This window comes from Thunnus thynnus, chromosome 2 (assembly GCF_963924715.1).
Source record: "Thunnus thynnus chromosome 2, fThuThy2.1, whole genome shotgun sequence".
NCBI classification, from domain to species: domain Eukaryota; kingdom Metazoa; phylum Chordata; class Actinopteri; order Scombriformes; family Scombridae; genus Thunnus; species Thunnus thynnus.
In genome coordinates this window covers 20860344-20885861 of record NC_089518.1, presented here as the reverse complement: position 1 = coordinate 20885861, position 25518 = coordinate 20860344, and the positions used below count along the sequence as shown (strand labels likewise).

Sequence of the window (25518 nt, the reverse complement as noted above, 5' to 3'; positions counted from 1 at the left end):
TTCTGAACACTCAATTAACACTCCTTTAATTAGCCAGCAGTACATTTTGAATTCTGATGAACTAATTTTCTTGGTGTGAGGGTGGAGGAGGAGGTGGAGGGGGGGGAGGCCTGGTAAAGATGAGGTCCACTGGGTACAAAACAGCAATAGACTGTAAAAAATCCATTAAATTCTGTGCACTTCTTCCAAGTGAGAGGTCAAATTGTGTTGATCACAAGAAGCAAAGGCAGACAGAGAGAGTATGAGAGCAGGAGAGGGGGGTGGAGGGGGGGTGGGGGGTGGGTGGGGTAGCAGGGGAGTGGAGAAAAAAGGGAGAGGAGATAGGGAGTCAGAGGCTGTGTGAGAGTGCAGCACCAAATCCAGAGGACCATGAGAATGCTTTGCATTTTAATTAGAGGTTTAAATGAATAAGCAGAGGAAAAAGTCTGAACGACCTGCCTGAAATGCCCTTGCTCTCATTTATTAGTGTTTCAAGTGTTCTAAAATTATGAGCAGGTTGGAGAAGTTTCTTCTTATTAGTGGAGAAAACGCTCCAACACATCAAAAAGCCCTCGGCATTTTCTCACTCACTCCTGCAAGCTTGTATCCCTACTTACCGCACGCTTTGATCCCATCTGACCACGTACACTGGTGAGCAAGGGGGGGAAAAAGTGCTTGTTTAGATGAAGGGAGAGGACGGTTCGGTTGAACTGCAATTAAGATTTCACAGAGCAGCGAGTGCATAATACACATTAACTTTGGCCAAACAAACAGAGCAGTGTGTGATGAGGTTAGGGCAAACAACAGGAGAGAGATTGCCAGAGAGATGAAAGAAAACAGGGGGTCAGCTTCGGTCCAACATCAACCTCAGTAAGCCATTTCCCCCGAGAGAGACAGTCGCTGTAGGACATGAGCTGCTGCACTGATGATGTGTCCTTTCAACCTACTGTACATGGAGCTACAAAAGCGGGGTCTCTTTTTTCACAAGATTTTTTATTTATTTTTTGCTTTTTGGGAGTAACATGCAATAAAAGATCCTAGAGGATGCTGCAGTCACGTGCCATGCGTTTTAGGCCACCAAGATGGCCACAATCTTGTACCACATTCCACCACTAATGGACACTTTGCCCTTGACCTCAATGTAATGAAGTTATTTAAATAAATTATTTAATGACTAAAACAGTCTTCAAATCCTTCACGCCAGAATCGCTTAGCTTGGAAAAAGTTTGCCTTGTCAAATGTAGGAGATTCAACAGCATTGTTCCATGGAGGAACCTTTGACCTGTGGCTATTGTTTAGCTCTTTGCAGATAGGATCAGGGTCTATGACATCCTCTCCCTACCTCCGTTAGCCTGATGTAAAAGGACGGGCAGGCGGGGGGGGGAAGCCAGAGGCAGCTTCGCGTCCTGAACAATACCTGCCTTGTGCTAATGGAGGTGTCATCTGGCACAGGGCTGATTAGTCAGCGATTACAGCCAGGCCTCAATTGCCGTGACAACTGCTGCAAACACAATGGGCCCTGATAGAGCCAGCTGTTTGGTCCTCTGCAATTAACCCTGCATCCCACTCGTCTCCGGCAGTGCGCTGCCTCTAATTGACTATTGGGCACACAAAGCAGGGGCTGTCGGCCAGACCCCCTGGACATAGCCCCCGCCTCTCTGCCGAGGTAGAGATGATAATAATAGAGGCGTCCTGCGGACTCGGCCGCCAGTCAATCAAAGCCTCAGTGCCCCACAGGAGCTTCCTGAGGAGAGAGAGAGCAGAGGAAGCACATGTATGAGCCAGTGATCAACAGGGTAGAGCAGCCTTGCAGGGGGCAGACATGTTGAATATGCCCTCAGCCAGAGTACTAATCAATTGAAGTGCACGTGAGGGGAAAGGGAACCCTGCTGCTTGCTTGATATCAGAAAAGACATTTTTAGGAACACTCATCTCCCTCTGTTCATCTCAAGGTTGATTTTCTGTGCAACAACACAGGGAAAAAACATCAAGGCAATTATTTGTCAGGCCTTTGCTATCTATAATTGCAAAGATAAAAATCAAACTGCAATGATTTCTCCGAGGATAGAGCTGTCTGAATTCACAGCTGCCTGTGTCATCATAATCATCAAACAAATGCATATTGTAAGACAGTGCAAAAGAAAACATGCTCTTCACCTGACTCCTCTCTGTCTTCACTGAAGGTACCTCAGTTGTTCACATTTATTATTGAGGAGGTTGACTTATCGATGTCATTTTTTTATGTAACTTTTTAAATCGAAAAACTATTTTGCAAAGTAAAGAAACCTTATGTCTCACAGTCACATGCGGTTACTTTTGAGTCAAACATCAGACACTAAATAACAAGAAAATAATGCATTTAATCAAATGAATCACTATGTAAATAAAGCAGTAGTTTGTTTTTCAGAAGGGGATGCCACCATACTGCAATCACATATGGGTCTCTTAACCCGCCAACATGTTTCGCAAATAGCAAAGAGGATAATGAGAATGTTAAAGCAATCTGCACACTGATCCTTCGCAGGCATGCAGACATGGCACAATGTCAAAAATGGATTTAATCATTAAAAGAGATTTTTTTTTTAAAAAAAAACTTGGCCAAAACTCCCAAATCTAATCTTTCATTTCATTAAAGCCAATCTCATCTAAGATTTAATCTACCTATTTCCTGCACAAGCAGATGAAAGAAATACCAAATTGAGAGCCTAATTTGGGCTTCCTTCTCACACAGACTGCAGCATGAGGTCATTTAGTTAGCCTGCAGTGAAGCAGTGCACGTGTGCGATTAATACAGTATGCTGAGACAGAGATAAGGTCCACAGGTACAGATAACTCTAAGATGGAGCAGAGGAAAGACAAGATCCGTTTCCACTGATGTTCCATTTCTGCACAAACTGTTCTCTAACAGTTTCACATACATGTACCACACGATAGTGGACAATGTGTCGAATCAAAACTGCTAATTAGGTTTCTATTATAAAAGGTTTCCTCCCAAGAAATGTAAAATATTATACCACTGGGACACTGTCATGTTTACATTTTCTCATAAGAATCTATCTCTAAAGCCAGATGTTACTGAATCAGCCATGAAAATTAATTAGCTGGTTTGATGTGGCAACCTCATGGTCCTTCCAGACAGACCTGGCTTTTATGGGCTGTAGGGGAAATTACTGAGAATTGATTGATCCTGAAGGACTCCTCTGTACACATGGCCTGGCAGACAGAACACACACACACACACACACTCAAATACGCACACACACACACACACACACGCACACACACGCATACACGCACACAAATCCCTCTAACATCAGTTGATCCAAACATTTTACCCTCCAGCTGAACCTGACATCCTTTCCCTTTTGTAGCTACAATATCGATCGAACCATTAATCATCAAAATAACATAAACCTGAAAATGCAGCACACATGTTCTTTACCTCTTATATCAAACAGTGGGTGAATGAATGTGATGAACCATTAAAACCAGGTGGAGTCAAAGGAACAAATCTCAACCTGAGTTATCTGACCTCTAAAATCTGCCACTATCTAAAACAACAACGCATCACTATGCACAACAGTTTCACCCTCTGACCCATAAAGCATTTGAAATTACAAATGCTTGAATTTCTCTCTTTGCGTCTTGATGCTGCTTTCTCTCTTTTTCATCCTTCCTGTCTCTTTACCACCTCTCTATTTTCTGCTCTCACTTTATCCCCCTCTCCGTGTCTTCATCCCCCCTCTCTGTCTCTTCCGTCTCCCACTCTGAGTAAGTGAGTTTCATCTGGGGTGCTTGCCGGGCGAAATCACCTCAGGGCGAACACTTTATTATCTGTAGTCAAAGCGTCACCACAAATACCATTCTACACACACAAGTGTCACTTTCCATTTGTCTGCACTCTGGCTGCATTAGCAGAGCCTAGCCGGCCCAGAGCCTCGTCTCAAACGCGCCCCGGCAGAGGAAAACTAACAGCGTGGGAAAGCACTCGCCCTGCATTCCTGCCCCATTAACACCACTGGCACCACCATAGTAGACCTAGTGCCTCTGTTGGGAATTAAAAACAGCGTTATCATCTCTAACCTTAGAATTAGTAGTGAGGATAACTTTTGAAATGACATAAAGAGAAAGATATTTTATGCAAGCATGTTATTATCTTGGTGTTTTATGCTGTTGTTCAATGCATGAAATCACAGCATGTGTGAAAGAGAGCTAAACAGAGGATCCCCGCGGATTCAAACGGCATGTGTTAATTACTGATGATCTAGCTGAGTGTCCAGCAAAAACAACACCAGTGGGTAGTTTATGTCCTCTTTGAGCCACAAAGGAATGCAGGCCAGCAGCAGCCATGTCAGGCCTTTTGTGGGACACCCGTGCACCAAACAAACACAGAAACTGGGGCAACATATTTACCACACACTACACACTGCACTCCATCAACAAAACGGGCAAACAAAAAGAACCGGCTCCGTGTTTGACAGACAAAAAAAAAAAAAAAAAAAAGAAGAAGAGGCATTTCAATAGAAAAATATCCACCCTGAATATTTCACACTGTGAACAGAACCCCTCACAGCCACGACCTCGTTTCAAGCACGAGTTTGCCAGGCTCTTTCCACTCGCAATAATTTATGGGCCTGGATGGGCAACATAATAGATTATAAATGGAAAAAAATAACTATATTCATCACAAAACTGCTCTGTTTAATAATCAAGTCTGGCCAAAGGGCTCAGTGGAGTGCATGCATGGTTCTTTATAGATGGGGGGACCTATAGCCCCCGGTTTGCAGGCTGCCTGTGATGAGCCAGCCCTCAGGCCTGCCTGGGCCACCCTCATTGTGCATACAGCATGGTCTAGAAAGCAGAGCTTTATCAGCAAATACCCCGAGTCAGCACAAGCAGCGGGGTGGTTATGCATTGCGACTGGCACACCAGCCGATATTGTCATGTGCGATTAGGCCTGTGCTCATGAGCCTGTGAACTCATTCCTATGGCATCAAAGTCAACCCCACCCCCTACTCTCCTCCATTTATATCCCTGCCTCTCTGCTGCCCTCTCCTCCTTCTCTTGGTCTTTCCATTTTACATTCAGCCGTGCCACTTCACAATATACCCTCACTGAACCTTGCGAAAAAGATGTGTTCCAGTGCAAACAGATACAGAGTCACAATACAACAACAGGGCAGACTGGTGCGATTTCACAAAACAAATCTTTGGAGTATAATTAACTCCATCCAAAAGGGTCACCCACAAGTTAGAGCTAGCAAGTGCACATTGAAGCAGCCGCTGCCGGTTGTTTTGTCTCGGTACACCTCTCCAGATGACAAGGCTGATAGAGAGGAACACAGGGAGGCTCACAGAGAAAAGAAAGACAAACTGTGAGGCCAGTTATGGGGAAACATCAGGAAGAGGAAACAGATTAACCAATTCAGTGATGAGCTTGAGTTTAACGCAGGACACACAGCCAAGAAAGAAACACAACAAGCTAAAATCCTGACCTGAAAGATTTATGTCAGGCCCTCCCTGCCCTCTCTTTAAGAGAAGATGCCACATTGTGACACTATTTACTCAAAGGACTACATGTACAGCCGAGAGCCAGCAGCATTCACAGTCATGCACAAACTCAAATGGACACAGCAACAACACAAACACACACAGGTTTGGAGTAAAGGACCCCAGAGGTAGAGATTGTAAGCACATACAGAGATAAGAAAGGAACCAGAGCAGAGAAGAGGAAAAAAGGAAGAGAGCGGGGGAGAGAGGGGGAAAGAAGATGGGAGGCTGGAGGCGCCTGGGCAGGCCTGTCAGACTGGAGGAAGTGCCGGTGCGCAGGCCTGCAGGTAAATGGAAGAAGAAAGGCGCCCGCAGGCTGCCTGAGGCAAGCCTGGGCCCTTCTGTTCTATCATTTAGGAGACAAGTCCACCACTGATTCCCAATTAATATTTAACACTGCACAGACAACAAGGCACTCCGCTGCAGTACACATGCCGAGGAGAGGAGAGGAAAGGAGAGGAGAGGAGAGGAGAGGAGAGGAGAGGAGAGGAGAGGAGAGGAGAGGAGAGGAGAGGAGAGGAGAAGAGAAGAGAGAATAGAAGAGGAGAGAAGAGAAGGATATGAACTAACAGAGAAGAAGGAAACATGAAAAAAGACTGAAAGATTTTATGTCAGTGGACTCAGAGGGATGAAATAGAAGCACATTTTTGTAGAGATGGTTTAAAGCTGAAATCAGTTTCTTAATCGATATACTGACATTTTATCCACTTATTAGACTGTGGTGAAGCATAAAAAAGTACATTTATTGTGTGAGAGCTGCACTAGATTCTGTCATTGAGAAACACTGTGTGGTCACAGTGTCTGGCACAACCAAACCGGTTGTCTGGTTGTCAGGACTTTCATCACTTCATTAAGTGATACTTTTGCTTTCATGTTCAACTGAATACCAACAACGAAAATGTAAAAACAACTTCATAAACGAGACACTAGTTGCTTCTTGATGGAGCTTATAGATACAAGTTTAGGTGTGTAAATTTTCCTCAAGGGTTCAGAGTTAGAACTAGCCAGAGGTCAGCACTCAAACACACCCCGACTCTAAAGCTATAATCCAGAGAATGTGATTCACCATTTTTGTAACCTAAAATGATGATGCACCCAATGCATGTGAAGATGGCCTTCATGAGAATAAACCAGAGAAGAAAACCACATAAACTGTAGTTAAATATCCCACAGGAGCGATGATTTCAACATTGCGCTGTGGTCAGTTTGCACTCCCATGCTTTCCCAACCAAACTCTCTACACTATTAGAGCAGAATGAAAAACCACAGCTAGGGATGGTATCAAAATTTGGTGCAATTTCACCATCAAAACACCAAACTGTACTGCTGTCTGCTCTTTACTTCTAATTTCCTTACACATAACTTTTCACCATGTATTGTCTCTCTTCACATAGAGACCCCTAGCAACGACATATTGTTCAATATTTACCTTCTGTGCATTTCAGTCATCTTTGAGAGGTTAAAATGTGTGGACCTGTACTAAAGTGGAAATTAACAGATGCAGCTATGGTGGTAAGTAATTCTGTAACCAAAAAAAAACCCCAAACTGTGTGTAAGGCTGTCTTACGCACCACACAAGACTTTTTGTACACTTATAAAACAGCATAACAACATTATATAATGTTTGTTTGGCAGATTAATTGATAAAATTGATGAATCGTTCTGATTTTTAACTATGCTGAAATTTGTTCATCCAGAAATTTCAGCAGTAGAGTAATTAAATCATGTAAATCTAGTTGAAAAAGGTGAAACCGTGCCTCCTGCTTTCACAATTTGTAAGTCCAAATGTGCACTACATCTAGATTTCTGTAATGAAGAGACCACTCTAAACCACTGAGCGTCCTGCCAGGAGCGCATGACACCTCCTGAATGCCTCTCTCAGTCAGTCTGTGGTGGGCTTAGCTCTGAGATGGCACAGGCAGCGTGTCATTTCCTGTGGGACAGCAAGGGACTGCGGACACTCTCTGTACCCTTGCTCACATCCCCAAACCCACCCCCACTCTCTGGCAGGCGAAGACAGAGGGTGTCGATGCCTTGCACCTGGGACGCCCAAATGCCAGCTTGAAGGCTTTGGAACCAGGAACCTGTTTTTCAACCCAAGTCCTGCTGTGACCAAAACTAACGCAGAGCCCCTCTTCCTCAAGCTCACCTCCCAAGGCAATAAGATTGCTTCGCCCCCCGTGTTCACAGCAGAAGGCAGAGGGCAGAGGGAAGGCATGGCTCTGTGGGACGCCGCCAGCCGGAAATGATCCTCTGTGTGCCAGCGCTGAGACGCCAACACGACAGAAGAGGCTGTAGTGTGCATGAGGTAAGACTAATACAACCAATATCACATGACTGTCCCTCTGAAATAAACTGAAACTCTATTAATACTCTGGATTTTGCAATATAGCAATGTGATGAAAGAGTGAATGACACATTTCCTGTGGCTATCCAAACCTGGCGCTCCCCAAAATGAGATTGCATAAGTAGGCATCCAGGAGGAGGTAGGCTATGGATAGCTGTCAATCACCTTTCACCATGAAAAATACCTCATGACCTCTGCTTCCCTGCTGCAGACTGTGGAATAATGACAGTCTCTGTGGGCACTCTGTGGAATTCAAAATGGGAGTTAGAAACGAGGTAGTTCAATCAGTGGGAAAAGGTCAAGTGCATGCAGATTCTCTCTCTCGCTCTCTGTCTCCATTCCTTTTACCCAAGTTCCACTTTATGCCCCCTACCTCCGGGGTACTGAGGCAATCAGGGTAAAGGTTGTTATTTCTGCTGCTACTCGTGACCATATTTAAATATTCAACTGGAAACGCTCCCACTTTTTTCCCCCTCATAAAAGCTGTTGAAGTAAAGTGCTGCAATTTGATATGGCCAGCTAATTCCACTGTTATGTCTCACACCACCTCAGACAACAGTGGAGAAGAGGTGCCTGGTGGTCATTACCTGTGCAAATTCCCTCTCTCTGGCGGGTGCGGCTTAGGAAGAGAAGCTGCTAAAAGCAAAGCAAACTAATGGCTCTGGCAGCTCTGCCTGCAGAGGCACAGGGCTATTAGGAGAACTACAATCCCCAGGTGAACCTCCATGTCATGTCCTGAGGCTGTGTGTGACAAGGCCAGGTTGTCTCTGTCGATCAAGCTGGGAGAGGGTTGAACCTGGCCTGACATAGTATGAACCTGGGATATCAGGCCTTCTGGGAACTTCTCATCTACACCTGGCTGATTGGCACCTCAGGCTTCCTTGGTGGTGTCACAGAGGGTTACCGGTGCATGTGTGCTCCCTCCTGTGCTCTCTATGTGTGTGTGTGCGTCTCCTTTACAAGGCACATTTCTGGATTTCATACCAGTGGGTTCAGGTCATTTAACTGGGAACGAAACAGGTTTCTCAGGTTTGATTTCAATACAGTTGCATTCATGCATGATGTGAAATAGTTTTTGTTTTAATTAGGGTTACATAAGTTGTTGCAATGTAACCAAAAGTATGCTAAATCAGTGTGTGTGTGTGTGTGTGTGTACGAGGCGTGAGGGAACACCCAGCTTTAGCCCAAAGTCAAATCCAATCACAGGACAAATATGGGAGTGGCAGTGAGCTGTGTGGTTAGCGAGGGCAGAATTTGCAGCACGCCAGGATAAAAAACACAAACGTGCACACCCAGCGTGACAATGACATTCCCCTTCTTGTAAAATGTCATGCCTTGGCACACATGTAAGCGATAAGTCATGAATAAACAAATGAAAACCTGCTGAAATCTGTAAAGATATTATTTTGGAAAATAGCCAGGCAGAAATATCAGCATCAACCAGTCAATTGAGGGATTCTGGACCTGTTATTCTTTAGCTGACATGTGGCAGAGTAATTGCTGTCTGGGCCAGGGAGGAGGCAGGGTAGCGGTGGGGGCTAGCTGGGCCTCCTGTCCAGCCATCTCAGTGTTACTCATCACTGGACTGGTGCACCTCCCTCTCCCCTCCAGGAGCAGGGCTTTTACGCTCACCCCTGCTCCCTGGACCTTCAGACCTACAGTGGAGGACGACAATCAAGGAGAGGGATGGGTAGCGAGGGAAGTCGCCACTGGCTGAGGGTGGCCAGGGTCAGTGGCATCCATTCACCCCTCTCCCCCTGCAGGGCCTTTCTCTCTCATCTGTCTGGATGGGTGCCCTCTCTCTGGGGCACAACACGATGAGAGGCCCTGGCTCCGCTGCCGTCTCTGCCTTTCATGTCTCCATCTAGGGCAGTGGTAGAGAGACGTGGAGGGGAGGACGAAGGAGGGGGCAAGCTACAAATGTCACCCATAAGGGGGGATTTAATTAAAAATGACAGGGGCTGGCGCTGGAGAGTGCAGCCACATATGCGCGGAATTTGGGTGCAGTGAAAGCAAGTGCCTATGATTTATAATTCAAGTAATGCTCTGCACTCCTTTTAATTCTACGGCCAAAGAAAAAAATATCAAAAGGCCGCCCCTGTGAGGCTAATCCAATATGATATTTTTAAGGGCAGGCGGTCAATGGCTTTTTGAAAAGCCAGCTTCTCTGTCTCCCTTTCTGCCTCTCTCTCTCTTCTCCACTTGTCTGTCTTTCCCCATCTCCCTCTGCCTCTCCCTCCTTTCTCTCCCCCTGCACCCCGCTCTACAGTACCTCACCCCACCCCCCCCCCGAGCCCGGGCTGTGATAATGGAAACATCCCGCTCTCCGCCTCCCGTTTCTCCCGCTAAGCTCTGCGCGCTTGGGGGAAATTGATTGTCTGGCGAGCCGATCTGAACGCTTCCAGCTGATGGTAGAGCCAGTTAAGTCCTTTTTTATTGAGGGTATGAGGGATTTTTAATGGGAGTCGCATCAATGAACTGTGCAGCCACTCTGCATCTGCATGCAGGGGCTTTTTCTAAAACCCTCCTCACCCTCTCATCCCAACTGTTCTGCTATCCCAGCCTTCAAACACACACATGCACGCGCACACATGCACACACACACACACGCACACACACACACACACACACTACTTTTGTGTAAAGGACAGCAAATGCAAATGACACAGCTCACCTCTACCCCACTGCCAGGTAATCCCCCTCCTGTGCTCTCACTCACTCTGTCTATTTGAGGGCTGTATTCTGGTATTCAGCCTCCTGTTGAGAGCCCAGGTCACCTTACCCACAAACCCCCTTCCATGTTGGCACAAACTGGGCCATGAACAATCAGTCATGGGGACCCACTCAGCATGGTGACCTGAGTGTGCCCACTTCTGCAGCCAGACCCACTGTCTGCCTTTCTGCACCCCTTCTGGGCCTGGACGAACAATTGCCGTATTGAGGCCAAGAACTGCACAGTGGTGGAAATCCAACACTTACTCCCCCCACCCCACCCTCTTCCCTCCTCCTCCAAGGACAGAAAGGAGACTATTATGTTCAAACATCCTCATTATGAACCTCAAGTCAGTCACTGTAGTAGTCTTTCAATCAAAGGGTTTAACAGGTGGAGAAAGAGAGGGAAAGTCAGACAGAGAGGGTCAGTAAAAGGGAGGGCAAAGGGAAGACTGGAGACTGTTCTTTTTCTCTATTGATTTGAGTCCTGACTCCCACTGGCTGCTCCTCAATAAAGGACCCTGAGAGGAAGTGGGCTAATCCTGCAAAATTGAAAGGGGGGAAGGAGGGAATCGATTAAGATGACTGTTGAGGACTCCCTCCATTTCGCTCCCTTCCTTTCCATCTTTACCTTCTCTAATTCTATTTTGCGCAGATTCTTTTTGTCCACCCTTTCATTTCACCCCTCTCTGAAACCTCATTAGTGAGCCTGGTTGAACCCCACTCAGCTGAAGAGTGGCCCCTTCCAAATGCACCCGCAGCTCTATTTATCTCTCTAGTTCCCTCTCTGTTTCATATATACCTATACAACTCAATATGAAGCATCTATACAGACCAGCAAAAACAACTCCAGATCTGAGAACGGAGGTAGAACCCAGTCTCCTCGCTGTTTGTGACTCCTCTCCTCTGTAGCAGGCGACTGGAGTGTGATCTTGAGCTAAGAAGTAGCTAATTGGCCAGTGAGAAAAAATGCAGACAGAGCTTCATTTCTTCACCAGAGCCAATCAGAGCCTCTTTAAAGCCTTTTACTGGGCTGGTTACAGGCCTGATACAATGTCCTACTGATGAAGAAGCACAGAACCTGCTATTCCCTATAAGCCTCTCTAAGCTGAGGTAAAATACTGCTAGGTTAGTGCTCCCCTGCTCTCCATCCTCCAGTCCTTTTAATCGGCTTGAGGTAGCTCGTAGGCCTACCATGTAAACAAAGGCCACTAAAGACTCCAAGGGTGTTCAATAAGGAGGAAAGGCCTTTCTTTGCCTCATCAGGAAACAGACTCTCACTGTAAAAGGCTTATACAAAAGCTTCAACAAAATTAGGGAGAAATTCACCTTCCAGATGCCTGACTGCCGCAGCTCTCTAATCCCAAACTGGTTAGAACTAGTTTTGCTAACTCTGTAACAGTTTTCAACCCTGGCTCATCTTTGTCCCTTTACACCATTTTGTGAGTGGACAGAGGGTGGTGCTCGGGGAGCAAACAGAGCAGCTGTCATGCTTTACAGGCGGCCGGCAGAGCCAGGGCCAGACACTGTAAATGTTTACAGACCCTCAGGGTCACCCAGGGCCAGTGAGGCACGTTAAACACTGTCTGTTCAGCCCTGTTGCCACGACTGCACAATCAGCACAGCTAAACAGCCACCCTCACAATGAGTAGCCAAACAACATGGCAATCCAAGGTCTAAGTGCAGAGCGAATGAAACTGTTTAGAATTCCTCAGAGTAGCGAGGGAACACAGTGACAAACAACAGAAACCGGAAAGTCTATTTTCCTTCACTTATTCACAGTCAGGGTTAACTACCCGTTTCCATCCCTCACCATGATCGATAGATTAAATACAAATGACAAACACAAGCCTCTCTCATTTCTTAGCTTTTGGTGAGCTGACCTCCATCGCTCCCTGTCATTTTGTTAACTCACATTTCCTTCCAAGGGCTTGCGGTGGCTCCAGGGTCTTGCTGGCACACACTGGGTGCTGGGGTGGAGGGTTTTGCCTCCTCTGCAGACAGGCCAGCATGGCGAGGTGGGCACAGTACTACAGCCGGGGGAGTTCTGCGGCCAACCTGGAGCAGAAAAACAGCAAGAAAAAAAAAAGAAAAAGAAAGAGAGGAACGTTGAGTGAGTTAAGCAGGATGATTCGAGGTCAAAGCTCCATGGCCGTGTCCGGTAAGCCGGCAGGAGCTGGCTCTGGGCTAGATGGGCTGGGTTTCTCACCCAGGATATAATTGGGAAAGCACGCCTACAACTGCCTGCCTCTCAGCTCTGTGTGCTGAATGATAAACACACACCTGCACTGGGGCAGCACGGTTGACATGGGTTCAGAGCACAGTCCAGGCCAGTCACTCTGCAGCTTCAAACAGCACATCCACACAGCCATTCAACCGCGTCTCCTGTCTATGAAACCGTCCTCAAAACAAACACACAGACACACTCAGAAAGTAGCAACACTCAGGCACATTCCTTCCAGGGCACTATGCATGTGGTGGTGATTGATGGCGTTATCTATGGACAGCAAAAAAATGGTAATGCTGAGAAAACAGCAGTCTGTCTGCTACATCTTAACATGCAACAGCTCTGGGGGACTGTCAGGAAGGGCCTGGGGGGACTGAGTGGTGTCTGGATGTATGTGTAGCTGTGTTCTGTACCGTATGGTTGCATGTGTATGTGTGTGTGTGTGTGTGTGTGAGCAAATGCGATGGGTTGGGAGGGGGAGACTGCCAACCGTACATCAGGGCTAGTGACGGCACTAATCAATCTCCCTCTAGGCCATAAATCTCCAGCTCTACTCTCCCCCTTTTTCCCCACAGCCACCTTCACTCAGGAACAGGGAGGCAGTTGCTGCTAGTTTCCTCTCAAAAAGCCCATCACAGCCCCAGTGGAAACACTAGACACACACACACATATATATATATATATAAATATATATATAAAAGAAACCCAGAGCTCCCTCACTAAGAACCCTCAACAGTCGAGTAGCATGGAGGGTATCATTCATCAGCAACATACCAGTGTCACATAGCACAATGATGACTGATTACAAAGTCTTCTACTTGGATTATGTGCCAGATGAGAACAGCTAAAGCAAACCATTTAGGTCCAGAAAGTGTTTTTATATGATAAGGATCGAGATTCACTCCTCTATAGTTCACTTAGCGGATATTGTTTGGTTTCCAGGAAACATATGCTCTCCCTGCGCTGTGTATAACACTGAAGAAACCCACTCTCACCTAAAAAGCATGGCTGTGTCTGTAAAAAGCATCGTGGCCTTAATCTTAGCTCTGCATATGTTTGAGTCTCTTGTCCAAAACGCATCGATATGAAACACTATCGTTTCCATCTGGGCTGGTCTCCTCCCATATTAAAACAAAGAACAGAGGCAAATATTTCATCTATGCTGTCAGCGCCAGCGTCTCCTGCCATGATGCGTGGCAGATTATTGAAAAATGATTTCTCATGCGCCTGTCACAGGCTTGTCCCCTGTTATTTATTTTCTCAGTGAATCACTAAATGAACATTTAGCCACCTGCCATCAGTCCATTACTTAGTTTTATAGATTATCATTTTAATATGAAAGAAAGCAATTACAATGATTACAAGATAAATTAATGGCAGTCCATAAAGTGCCGGCTCCAGTTCTCTCTCATTTAAGGAATCTAGAAAAATATGGATTACCGGTGAAAAAAACATCAAAATTATAAACCACTAATAGAATTCAATCAAACCAACCTTGCAAATAACATGCAATATACTTTTCATGTAATATTTGATCAAGGTCTAAAACCAAGACCAAAAAAATGAAATTTATGTGATAGATTTTCGAAAATGTCAACACTGTAACTGTTATAACAGGATCAAAAGATTTACATGAATTTAAGTATATCCATTTTTATTTTCTAAATTGAAATTGTATCCTACTTTTCAGAACATGTTAAAACCACCTGACCTGAATTACAACATCTTTTGGAAAAAGAAAAAGAATTAAGTCTTTGGTTTGAGAGGACAAATCCCACTAAATGAGTTGACTTATAAGAACGTTGCCGATCCTTTTTCATTCATGTGTATCTGCATACACTTTAACAGTACTCCTCACTCGGATTGCACCTTTCAAAAACAAGCTCCAATCGATTGATCCAAATTTACTGCCATTGTTTCAAGTTTGCTTTTTTCTTATACATAAAGCAAAATTAAAATTATGGCTTGACAAAGGGATGAAAGACAAATGCAACACATTTGTTGGTTCCTGGTTTGAATATTCAAAGATCAGAAGCTGGTTTACAGAAAAAAAAATCATCATCCTTACAATGAATTCAGTCTTTCTCACATAAAAACATCTTAAATACAACATTTTTTACAAGACATCAAATTTGACCGCAGACTGAGGCTTGTATAACACACTTAACACTCTAAGTCAAATGTATATTTTTAAAATCTGTCAAAAGCTGAACAAAACCACACTTTTAGCACAAACATGACAGTGTGAAAATGGTGTTCGCAAAATACCTCTCCCTGATAAATGTAAGTAAATTAGACCTTTAGACTCCGAATGCCTTGTTAATTCACTCTCTTCGTCTCACACACACACACACACACACACACACACACACACACACTGCAGATGGAAGAGAGGGGCCACTCTATTTCTCGCCAGGTGCTTGAGCAAAAAAGGTCGCTTGCAGTGCCATTTCCTCTCACACACAGGCAGGCCTGGCCCAAACACACTAGCACTTTGAGCTCATTACTGGCCATTCACATAATCCTTTCTCTGTGTCCTCTCTGTGAGGATACTAATTTCACAACGAGCCCATCCTCAGAGCCCATTTGTTAAAAGATAGTGGTTGGGAGAGAGGAAGGGGGCACATGGTGTAGATTGAGACTAAAAGCTCGTCTTACGGGGGATACCTCCACAGTTTTCCCCTCTCTGAAATGAAAGACAATAGTGTAACTACCCTCCATTTTTCTCCATTTGCCGCTCACCAAATGTATTCTGAGGCATTATACTTCACTGAAAGAGACCCACTTTTTTCAATTCAATTTCAAGAACCAATTTTCTCCTATTATTGCCTTTAAGAGCGAGGCAGAAGGAGCAAGTCTTTGGCTTGTTTGTCATGTCCCCCTTTTGCCTCATCTCCTCCTATTAGGTTATTGGACTACTTAGCAGATGTCTATCAGTGGCAGGAAATTATCTCCGAAGCAAAAACCCCATGACCCATCATCCAGCTGTCCTAAAACAGCCTGCCATGCCTAGGTCAATCCCTGTGAAGATGCTGGAGAATGTGTGCGAGTACACACACATATTGCCCTACACGCTGCTTGAAAAACCACCTGCACTTCACTCACTCATCAAATCCACTCACAGGTCTCCTATTACACCAGTGCGAGGATATCTCAAAAGCCAGGATGTCTATCGGCTCTTTCCTGTTCTGCTAACGCTGCTGAAGGGTTTGCAATGGGGGCGGAAGATCAGTCCCATGAGATGATGGAATAAGCCGGAATCAAGAGGCAGTGGGCTTGGCAGAGGGCTATTTCTTAGTTAAAAGGCTCTTAAACTGCAGAGGAGATCAGAGGAGATGGCTCCCTGCACCCAAAGCTGTCTGCCCAGATAAGCATCCTGCCAAATGCGGGGTGTAACAGGGTGGTCATGGGTGAATAAACGGCGTGTATGTGTATGTTTTGAGCTAGACATGTTCAGGTGAAAGAAAGAGTGAGGCAGCTGACACTCAGGCTGGTAACTGAACATCAGTAGTCTTTCCATATGGACTGAAATGTGTGTAGTAGGAGTGTAGTAGGTTTGTGTATTTGTCCTGAACCGTTCGATACAGGATATTCGGTTCGGTACGAGACTTTCCTCGGTTCGGTATGCTCTCTGACCCAAACAGTTACTGTCGAAATAGTTTCATAATCCACTTACTCTAATGTGCGGAACAATAATTTTAGCGCTTGAGTTCCACCTGGCACGTTTTGGCAGTGCGCCACTTAGCTGGAACATGCGGGTAGCATGCTCATGGATGTATGCTCACTGGCTTAGCCAAGTTACCCTGGTTACCCTGGTTACCCACGCTCACGTAGTGTCGCTGCCATCATTATTATTAAAATATGCGCCATTATCTCCATATTTTAGCGATATTGTGTTCACACGTCCCCTCGCTGTGATGGTTGCCTTTGAGTGAAGCCGTTCGGAACAGCTATAAATACATTTGATCTCCAATGTGGAAGAACCAGTTCTGAGCGACCATAAATCATCATAAAACAGCTGTCAGCAGGTGTCCTGACTTCTTGCGGGACATAGAAGGGTTGTTTCTTTTTCCACTGCACAACTAAACTGTTTCAGTAATAGTTTTGGCCAATGAGCCATTGTTGGATGTTTACATTTTTGGAAATAAAAGACCAAAATATTATTTTCTTCTTCTCTCTTTTTTTTTGCTGTACTGAAAACATAATGAACCGTGACCCCAAAACCAAGGTACATATTGAACCATGAATTTTGTGTACTGTTACACAAAATTGTAGTACGGAGTGTCAAAAACTGCCAACCTACGGAAAGAAGGTACCAATTGTTTGGTCGGATTCAGTCTAGTTTACATTATCTTTGATTAGATAGTTCCTGATTGAAGTCAAATTTGTTATTGTTTAATGTTGAAACTGATTTTAGACAATTTTATTTAGGCAAACTTCTCATATGGCTGCTTCTGCTGACACTGAAGAACTTTGTCTTCTTTTGTTAAATAGAAAAAATGAGTTCTGTGGAAAAACCGGCCAAGTATCTGAGGAATTATGACGACGTTGGACAAATTAACATCTCACGATTTATGCCCAGTGTCAATGTTTAGTGCCAATGCAGGAAGCTGTGTCTTTTAGGCAGCAAGAAGGAAAGCAATGATGTGGGATCTACCTCCTGTCACATTCCATAACATTCACCTTTTTTATTAACCTTGAACACAATCTTTTCCTAACCTTAACCATTCCATATTTGCCATGTGCAGACTGTAAAAGCTTCTGTTTCAAAAATGTTGGCATTGAATGTAATCCAGGGTTTTGCAGAAATGCCCACTATTGACATTCTTGTCTGGTGATAGTGTTGTGAAAAAAATATACATGTATTTTTCAAATTAAGGTATCTAAAATAATATTTGATATCTCTACTGAAATTCAGGCATTGTATCGGCTCTAATATCGAAGAATTTCCAACAATACCGAGCCCTAGCTGACACTATACTTCCCTGATTTTTATAGTAAACCCAACATCTAGCTTTTCAAGAGGCTTGACTGTCTTAGTCTTACTTAAAGTGTCTCCAGTGAACTGCCGAGTTCCCCCTCCCAGTATAGGACCAGTTGTGGTCCGGGAGCCTGGCAGACAGCCTCCACAATGAGCAGGGGTGGGGCTTCAACCTAATTGAATGGTGACCCTGCCGTCTCACTGTGGGATGCCCCATGCAGTGCTTTTAACAAGCTGCTGTGTCTCCCCTCTTAATAAGCCCAAACAAGTTAATCCAATCGACACACTCAAACCCTTTCTTTTTCTTTAACAAGGCACTGCCTCTACCCCCTTAATCCTCGGCTCCCCCTTCTCCGTCACCATACCGTCACATGAATGGAGGGAGAGTGAAAGGCTCCATTAGGAAGGACTGGCAGTAATGGACTGGCTCGGCCCTTTCCACACATCCGCACTAAATAATTTGCACTCATACTGTATATTCAAAACACACACACACACTAACGCTCACATGTGCCTGATATAAAACTGGTCTATTTGGACATGGCACACAATGAGAGGGTTATGCTCGCCGACCCTGATCCATACACACACAAACAACAAAACAACACACAAACAAAATTTCTGAGGGGACGTTTGCCGACAGGCACGCACTCTGGGACATAAAAAAGGCATTGTTAACAAACCCTCCCAGCTCCACAAACAAGAGCCACTGATTCCCTAACAATACAAGCCCCTGGATGCTCTCACCCACCAACTCTGCACAACCTCACACCAGCACAATAAATAACCTGTACAACAAAAGGCCATTGTGTGTAAAAGCCTACAGTTTAGGCATTATTGCCATGATATATGGTGTTGGAATAACATATTGGCAGCTAAGTCTCATATATACAGTGCAGCATGTCGCTGTTATTGAGGCTTATACAGCCTCGTATTCCATGAAGTCGTATTTATAAAAGGAGATTTCTGTGCAGATGAAGGGCATCTTGGCAAAAACACTCAGCTGTTAGGTTTCCATATTCCAGTCAGCTTCAATAGCTTCACCCATGGGATGAAGGGTGAGGAATGTCTGGCAGTCCAATAGCAGTGAGTCGTCTGTCATCTCTAATCAAAACACGCCTGCTTAGACTAATGTCAACCCTGTAATAGCAATGAGGACTAATTGACTTCACAGCCAACTGCTGCATCTTTGTGCTGGGCTAGGTTTCATTAATGGTAAATAACGGGCACAGAAGGCAGTGAGCCATTATGGCGATGTGGCAACCACACTCAGAAATGTAGAAAACACAAACAGCTGAAGGCCAGCAGATACAAAATTATGACCAAAGTGACAGTGGGGGTAAGAAAATACTAAGATACTAGCCTACAGGTGGTTATGGTAAGGACTGCATCGTTTGTTGGGTTTAATGTTCATCAATTCTGGTAAGAGAGACTGGATTGCCCCTGTTGTCCACCTCATATGGTTCTGCTTTCAGAACCTGCACCCTAGATTCATAACATACTCTGCTTCCTTGTATGGTTTTTGAAATAGAAAGTGCCCCCACATATTTGAAACCTCGTAGCAGGCTTGTTCCTGTAACACTATGGACACCAAAGCTAGTGAGCAAAACAATCCATCTTCCAATTCAATTCTCAGAAACAACCAGAGACACCAGTTCTCTGAAAATATTACACGTGCAGCTTTTGGTAGGATTTACCAAAGCATCAGTTATATAAGTCTCTGGATACTGCTATTTTTTTTTACACCTACAGTATACAGTAAGTGAGAAGTGTATAGTGTAGGACCTGAACAGCATGACCTTGTTAAAGTGAAATTTACATAATAGTGGCCTTTGCATATGCAGGTTATTTGGTAATGTAAGGAAATGCAAGTTGATGAGTTCATCAACTAGCAACGTTTTTTGAGCTTTTGTTGTCTTTTCAACAGACCTGAGCTAATTCTGAGTATTTTACTAAGCACATTTTTTTCTACCTAAATGATCATGATGAGAATATAAATCAGAAATGTTTATGTGTTATACTACAGAGCTGATTAAAGGGAAAAAAAGAAGCTGCAGAGACTGGAAGAAAAGCTTGCAGTATGATAACTGAGATATATTTAAAAGAAGCTAGAATGAGCATGAAAACAATGTTTAATTAAAAAAACAACTTTAAACTCATTAAGCAACACTGCACAACAAAATAATCTGTGTGACAAACAAGAGTTTAAATGAATAGCACTACACAGTGCAAAGACAAAAATATAACATTTCATTTGTAGCTTAAAAAAAAATAATCTTATCAACAAAAACATGAAATGGAGCAAAGAGCAAACAAACACAAGTGCAACAAATCAAACCCACAAGTCATAACTGAATAGCCTTGTGTTCCTAATTTAGATTTTAAAAAAAGGTATGTATCCTGTTCACTAATCACCCATCTGAAACCCAACAAATGCATCCTGGGAGAGTCCCCTCAGTACAAAAAAAAAAAAAAAAACTGTCTGTTTCCAGCACAGCACCACCAACATGACTGAGCCTCTGTGCTCCTGCTGATGCCAGCGAGGGACTTTGAGCAATGAGAGCGTGGCTTAAGATTGTCAGACAAACCACAGGGGAAACACATAGTCTTCTCCTCTTATTGCCTCAGCCTTTGTTGTGTTGTTTTGCAGGCTAGCAGAATCAGTTGTCCTCTAATACCACTTTCACTCAGAAACCCCGTGAATGCTGCTGAAGGGTAGCTGTAGAGTTCATACTAAACTGTTGATCACAGCAATACATGAGAGCACTCCTGTTGACACAAGACCTCTGCAAAGGACAATTTAAATTATCTGGCTGCATTAAAAGCTTAATATCACTCTGAAAGCAGATCCTTTTATACATTTTTACTGCAGATAAAACCTCACCGGGCTTGAACTCCGAACATAAATCACACACCCTCCGCACTAACTTCAGCCAAAATGTGAAAAATGAGCTGTGCTTTCTTGGTTTTTCATGCTAGGATTTATACATTCTCAGTAAACCTTATTACACACCATTTGTAAAGCATTGTTGATATAGCAAAATTTCTTATCCCAATGTGACACAATTCTTTATTGTCCCAGACAGGTCCATTCACGGCTTAACGCAACAACAATAAAACAAGGGTTCTTTTTTTTCCTTCACCCATCCTACGGTGGCTCACTTGAATATTCAAACAGTGTTCATTGTCTTTCTGTGTTTTGTTCATTGTTTGTTGTGCTGTCATTCCTCAGCTTGGCTCCTGAACTTCAAAGAAAGGCTTATGTCAATTTATGATGAAATGGAGTGAGCAGGCGAGAGAAAAGACGGAGAGAGAGAGAGAGAGAGACAGAGAGAAAACCTTCACGCAAAATGGCCCTGCCTAGAAATGTATGCTTGTTAATGGGTGTTCAATAAATCAATGGAATATAATTAAATTCAAACAATGTGATTTCTTCTCTCAGTTGCCGAAGCCCGACTCCAAACATTGCTCTCTGCGGCGCCTAAGGTGACCCCAATTCCCATGGTCCAAAGGACAACTCCGCCGTCTTTCACTGGATGGTGTCACAGATCCAATAGTCAGTCATGCATAACATTAGTGTGTTGTGAAGCCCACAAGGCAATCAAATAGTACACCGTTGAAATGTGGACACTGATCTCATTTGATATATTTGAAGTGCGACAAAGCCATTTTTGCTCTGCTGGATATTAAGGACTAAAAAAAAAGAGAGGATGACACAACGGCTCACAGCTAAGCTAGCTGGGAAGGAAGCAGGCATTTTTTTCTCCACATATCTTCTCTTCGCTGCAGTTTCCGTCACCGAGACTCAGCAGCCTTCCCCTTCACTCTGTAATGTGTGCTATCCAGCTGTTGTCATCTTGCTCCCTCTCAAAGCTGTCCCTGACCATGCCAGCAGAGGGAATCCAATTGGACAGAGTGGGAGGTGAGGCTGCGGTTGGTAATCACCTGCTGGCTTAAGACACAGATGGCACAAACACCACCAAGATGTTCATGCAGCAGCTATCCAAGAAGTCTTTCTGACAGGCCGGCAGACAAACACAGAAACCCAGGAAACCGACAGCGAGCTGAGGAATTACCGCATGCAGATTTGATGCAGAGACCTGGCAGTGACAGGCTGCTGCTGCTGCTGCTACTGAGCTACCTGAGGTGCAAAGAGTTAAGGTATCGATCTCTCGTTTTCACAGGCAAGGTCTTAGTGTCACTGCTCAATGATTGGGGAAAGTGAAAAAGTGGGCAGGTTGTAATGATTTAAAATGGTCGACGCTTTCCATGACAAAAGCGACCTGATAAGGGACGCCGTTATCAGCGAGTTTGACCAGCCACCGAGAGAATTGAGAGGCGAGGTCATCGCCGAGATAACAGCATATGTGCAGACTGATTATCTCTTCCCTCTCAAGGATTTTTGATACATTTCGCTGCTCCTGTGATTTATTTGGTAGACCAAAGACTTGCTTTCTGTTTCAGGTTTCAGAACTACACTTCAAGGAGAACACGGCAGGTGGACCCTGTTAAGATTTACTCTAGTGCTGTCATGACTTTAAATCTTCAGACGTGCTGGAGACAGTCGATGTAAGTTTCCACCGGGATTAACAGAAGATGTATGCTGATATATTTTACTTTAACAGTTTGAGTGAAGGCGCGACTGTCACTGAAATCAGGGGCAAAGCCTGTTAGCTTTTCTCTGAGCTCTACGAAGTTGGACGAAGTCATTTAGTTTATTGATGTTGCTAGCAGAGATTTTTTATGGTAGTCAAGGCTCTAAACACATCAAACATATCAGAGTAAAAATGCCCAGGAGACATCCCTCTTCCTGAAGACTCCCCAGCAAATGAACTCCTTCTGCTCTGTGCGTTACTGCTCAGTGCCTTGGTTTGTCCTTCACAAGAGACAGGTAACACTGCCAAGACCTAGTAATTAGTGCAGATGGAGACTGTAATACTCTCTTCCCCTCCCTGCAGGAATGCCAAGGGAGGCAATCTATAAATTCCTGCATATTAATGCAATTTAAAACCACTCCAGACACCTTGCTGGAGGCAGGTGATAAAAAGGTGAAAGGCAGACACACACACACACCAAAATAACTTGATAATCTATCTCCTTTCTCAGGAAATGCTCTCCAAATCCTGACCTTAGGCCTTGCAACTGGGTCTCTATCAATAATTAAATGGTAATCTAAAAACCCATTTTAGTTGGGTCATCTTTCTGCGCCATTGTCCCTGCTTCTCTTCTTCCTCCATCTATTTTTTCCTCTTTCTGTAAGATCTAGTTAGAGATTCCATTAGCATGAGAAAGCAGACTGGTAATTGTCTTCACCCTACTGAGTGATCCCTGGATAGAGGATTAGGCAGAGAGAATGCCCTATTTCAACTCGGAGCACAGATGCTGCCCACAGCCACCCACTCCAGATTAGATTAGACTGCAGAGGGATGAAACCGACTAGTAACTTCAAGCAACATTAACCAGAAAGCGCGGACAGGAGGTTAAAACCAATAAACTTTTGTTCACCTTTCACCACCAGCTGTGCCCCCCTTGTTTTTTTTTTTTTTCTCGTCGTTTTTTGGAGAGAAAAAAAAAATCTTTTTTTTAATACTAATATGCTTTTCTCTTGAAAAAAGGGATTGGGGGAAGGCAGCTTACATTTTTTTTTCTTTCTCTCTCTGATATACACAGAGTATTTAGAGCTGAATCTTCCTAAATCATTCCCCTGGGCCACCCTGTCCATCACTAATCTGCCCACCACCGCCCACTCATAAGGAGGTGTCACATTTCTGGCACTCCTCCATGGGATAAGCACTTCAAACACCAGAGCTTCTCCCCTTGACCTTTCCGCAGAGATGATCGATTAAGCCCACTGGATTTATTCCATAAACAGGCAACCATTACATCAAATAGGCAAGGAATTTACCTCAGAGGCAGAACTTAAAATCCATATAAGCTTCATGAGGGTTCCAATTTTTATTGACTTTTTCAATCCACTTCTTTCAGCACATTAATAAGCACAGAGCCCTTTCAGATGCTGTTTTGGTATCTGAATCACTGCGGTTCTCTACCTGTAATTATTGAAGCAAATCACAATGACAACAGAGTGAAATTCAGCTGCCATCTGTAGCCCATAAAACCTGTGATGCAGAAAAACTGTTTAGCTGCCAGAGTAGGGTAAAGTGGAGTGCAAAATGACTGAAAAGTTTAAAATAAAACAGTGCAAATATTGTTGATTTGTTAAAAACAGCACACACACTGTGGAAAATCAGACAGGGGTTTCTTCACTTTGCTTTCCACCTGTCCAGGAAGCTTTGTGGGGTAAACCAAGGAGTGTCGAGCCCAGTAAAAGGTCTACGGCTCGCTTGCTGCATGAGCCATTAAGTTACAACACTGCAGGCTTCCTGTTTTCATGCTTGAACACCTTCTACATGCTTTCAGCAAGGACAAGACTAAACAATCTCGAGCGAGACACCAGGGAGGAGAAACCCGAGAAGACAAAGAGTATTTTAACGACAGAGTGTTTTAAACTGCAACAAATTGCATTTGTCAAAGTTAAAAACAGGAAATAAAAAACTGGTTTCATTTCCCAGAAAAAAGAGGAGATCTTCCTCTGAGGAGCCCAACTAGACTCCTCCTGTTCATGATCACAGTGACCAGCGAGCTCTGCTTCATCTCTGAGGGACTCCTGCACTATGGTAATCATATCCTATTTGAATAATGAGGCAATACCACCACTCCTGCTGCACATTCCCCCTGCATCCTTGACTGGAGTCTTTGATAGACACTAATTCTAGCTCCATCTATAAAGCTCCTCTCATGCATTTTTAATAGAATCTATTACTTTAGGATTAAATTATAAAAGACTGTCCTCCTTAAATTTTTAATAGTTTGCATAATTGGTATCAGGGTCTGAATGCGAACCATAAAAACCCAGTTTGTACAGGACTGAGCAGCAGAACGAGCCAGACAAAACCACACAGCACTGTTGCACAAAAATGACACACATGGAAGGGCACTATCGCAGACAAGCACACATCTGCGCGTGCTCGTGCACGCACGTGCGAGTGGGGCCATTATAGCTTTGGGTTCATTGCCGTGGAGAATAAGGTGGTGTGAGCTCAGCACTGTGAATGAAGGGGACAATAAGGTCAGGGACCATGAGAGCTGCTTTTGGCTGCTGAGCTCCTGAAGTAGCCTGAGGCAGGAGGAGTCACCTGATGGAAACAGGAGACATAAACCAGGTGTCCACAGACACCTGCTGCCACTGATGTCAACTCCGACCACAACACTCACAGGAGCAAACAGCAAAAAGTACTTAGCAGGTTTACAGCCTCCCTTTGTCCCCACAGTCACTGATAACTGTGTTCAGACAGCTTAAATGGAAATGTATTTCCCCGCTCTGTTCCCAGTTCCAGGCAGATCAGCCATGAGTTAAATGTCATCTGCACTCTCTCTCTCTCTCTCTCACTCTCTGCATCTCCAGCTCAGCTCTTTCCAGCAACAGACAGAGCATACAGGAGAGCAAATGTGTCTGAGGCATCTCCTCTAAACTAGAGCCCCCTTAGAAATCTACGCACGTCACCATCCCCCAAATTAGCACCGCAGGGACACCCCCCTCACCGCCCACGCCTGCTGGCGGCAGCTCTTTGGCATATCTGTACCGGGGAAAATATTTCACACTGTATGAATTATTAAGTGCGAGGCCAGTGCTAAGCAGTGTGGAGATAGACCAGTTATTCAC

General features: G+C 44.3%; 1 protein-coding gene across 2 annotated transcripts in view; it reads right to left on the bottom strand.

Annotated features, from left to right (window-relative positions):
- Nucleotides 1-25518, bottom strand: part of fam222aa (family with sequence similarity 222 member Aa) — a 50635-nt gene that overhangs the window by 11281 nt on the left and 13836 nt on the right. For both annotated transcript variants that reach the window (XM_067609462.1, XM_067609469.1), the window contains one exon: nucleotides 12503-12645. In XM_067609462.1, coding sequence (XP_067465563.1) covers nucleotides 12503-12599 — 97 coding nt within the window. In that variant the 5' untranslated portion in view covers nucleotides 12600-12645. The remainder of the gene's footprint in view (nucleotides 1-12502; nucleotides 12646-25518) is intronic.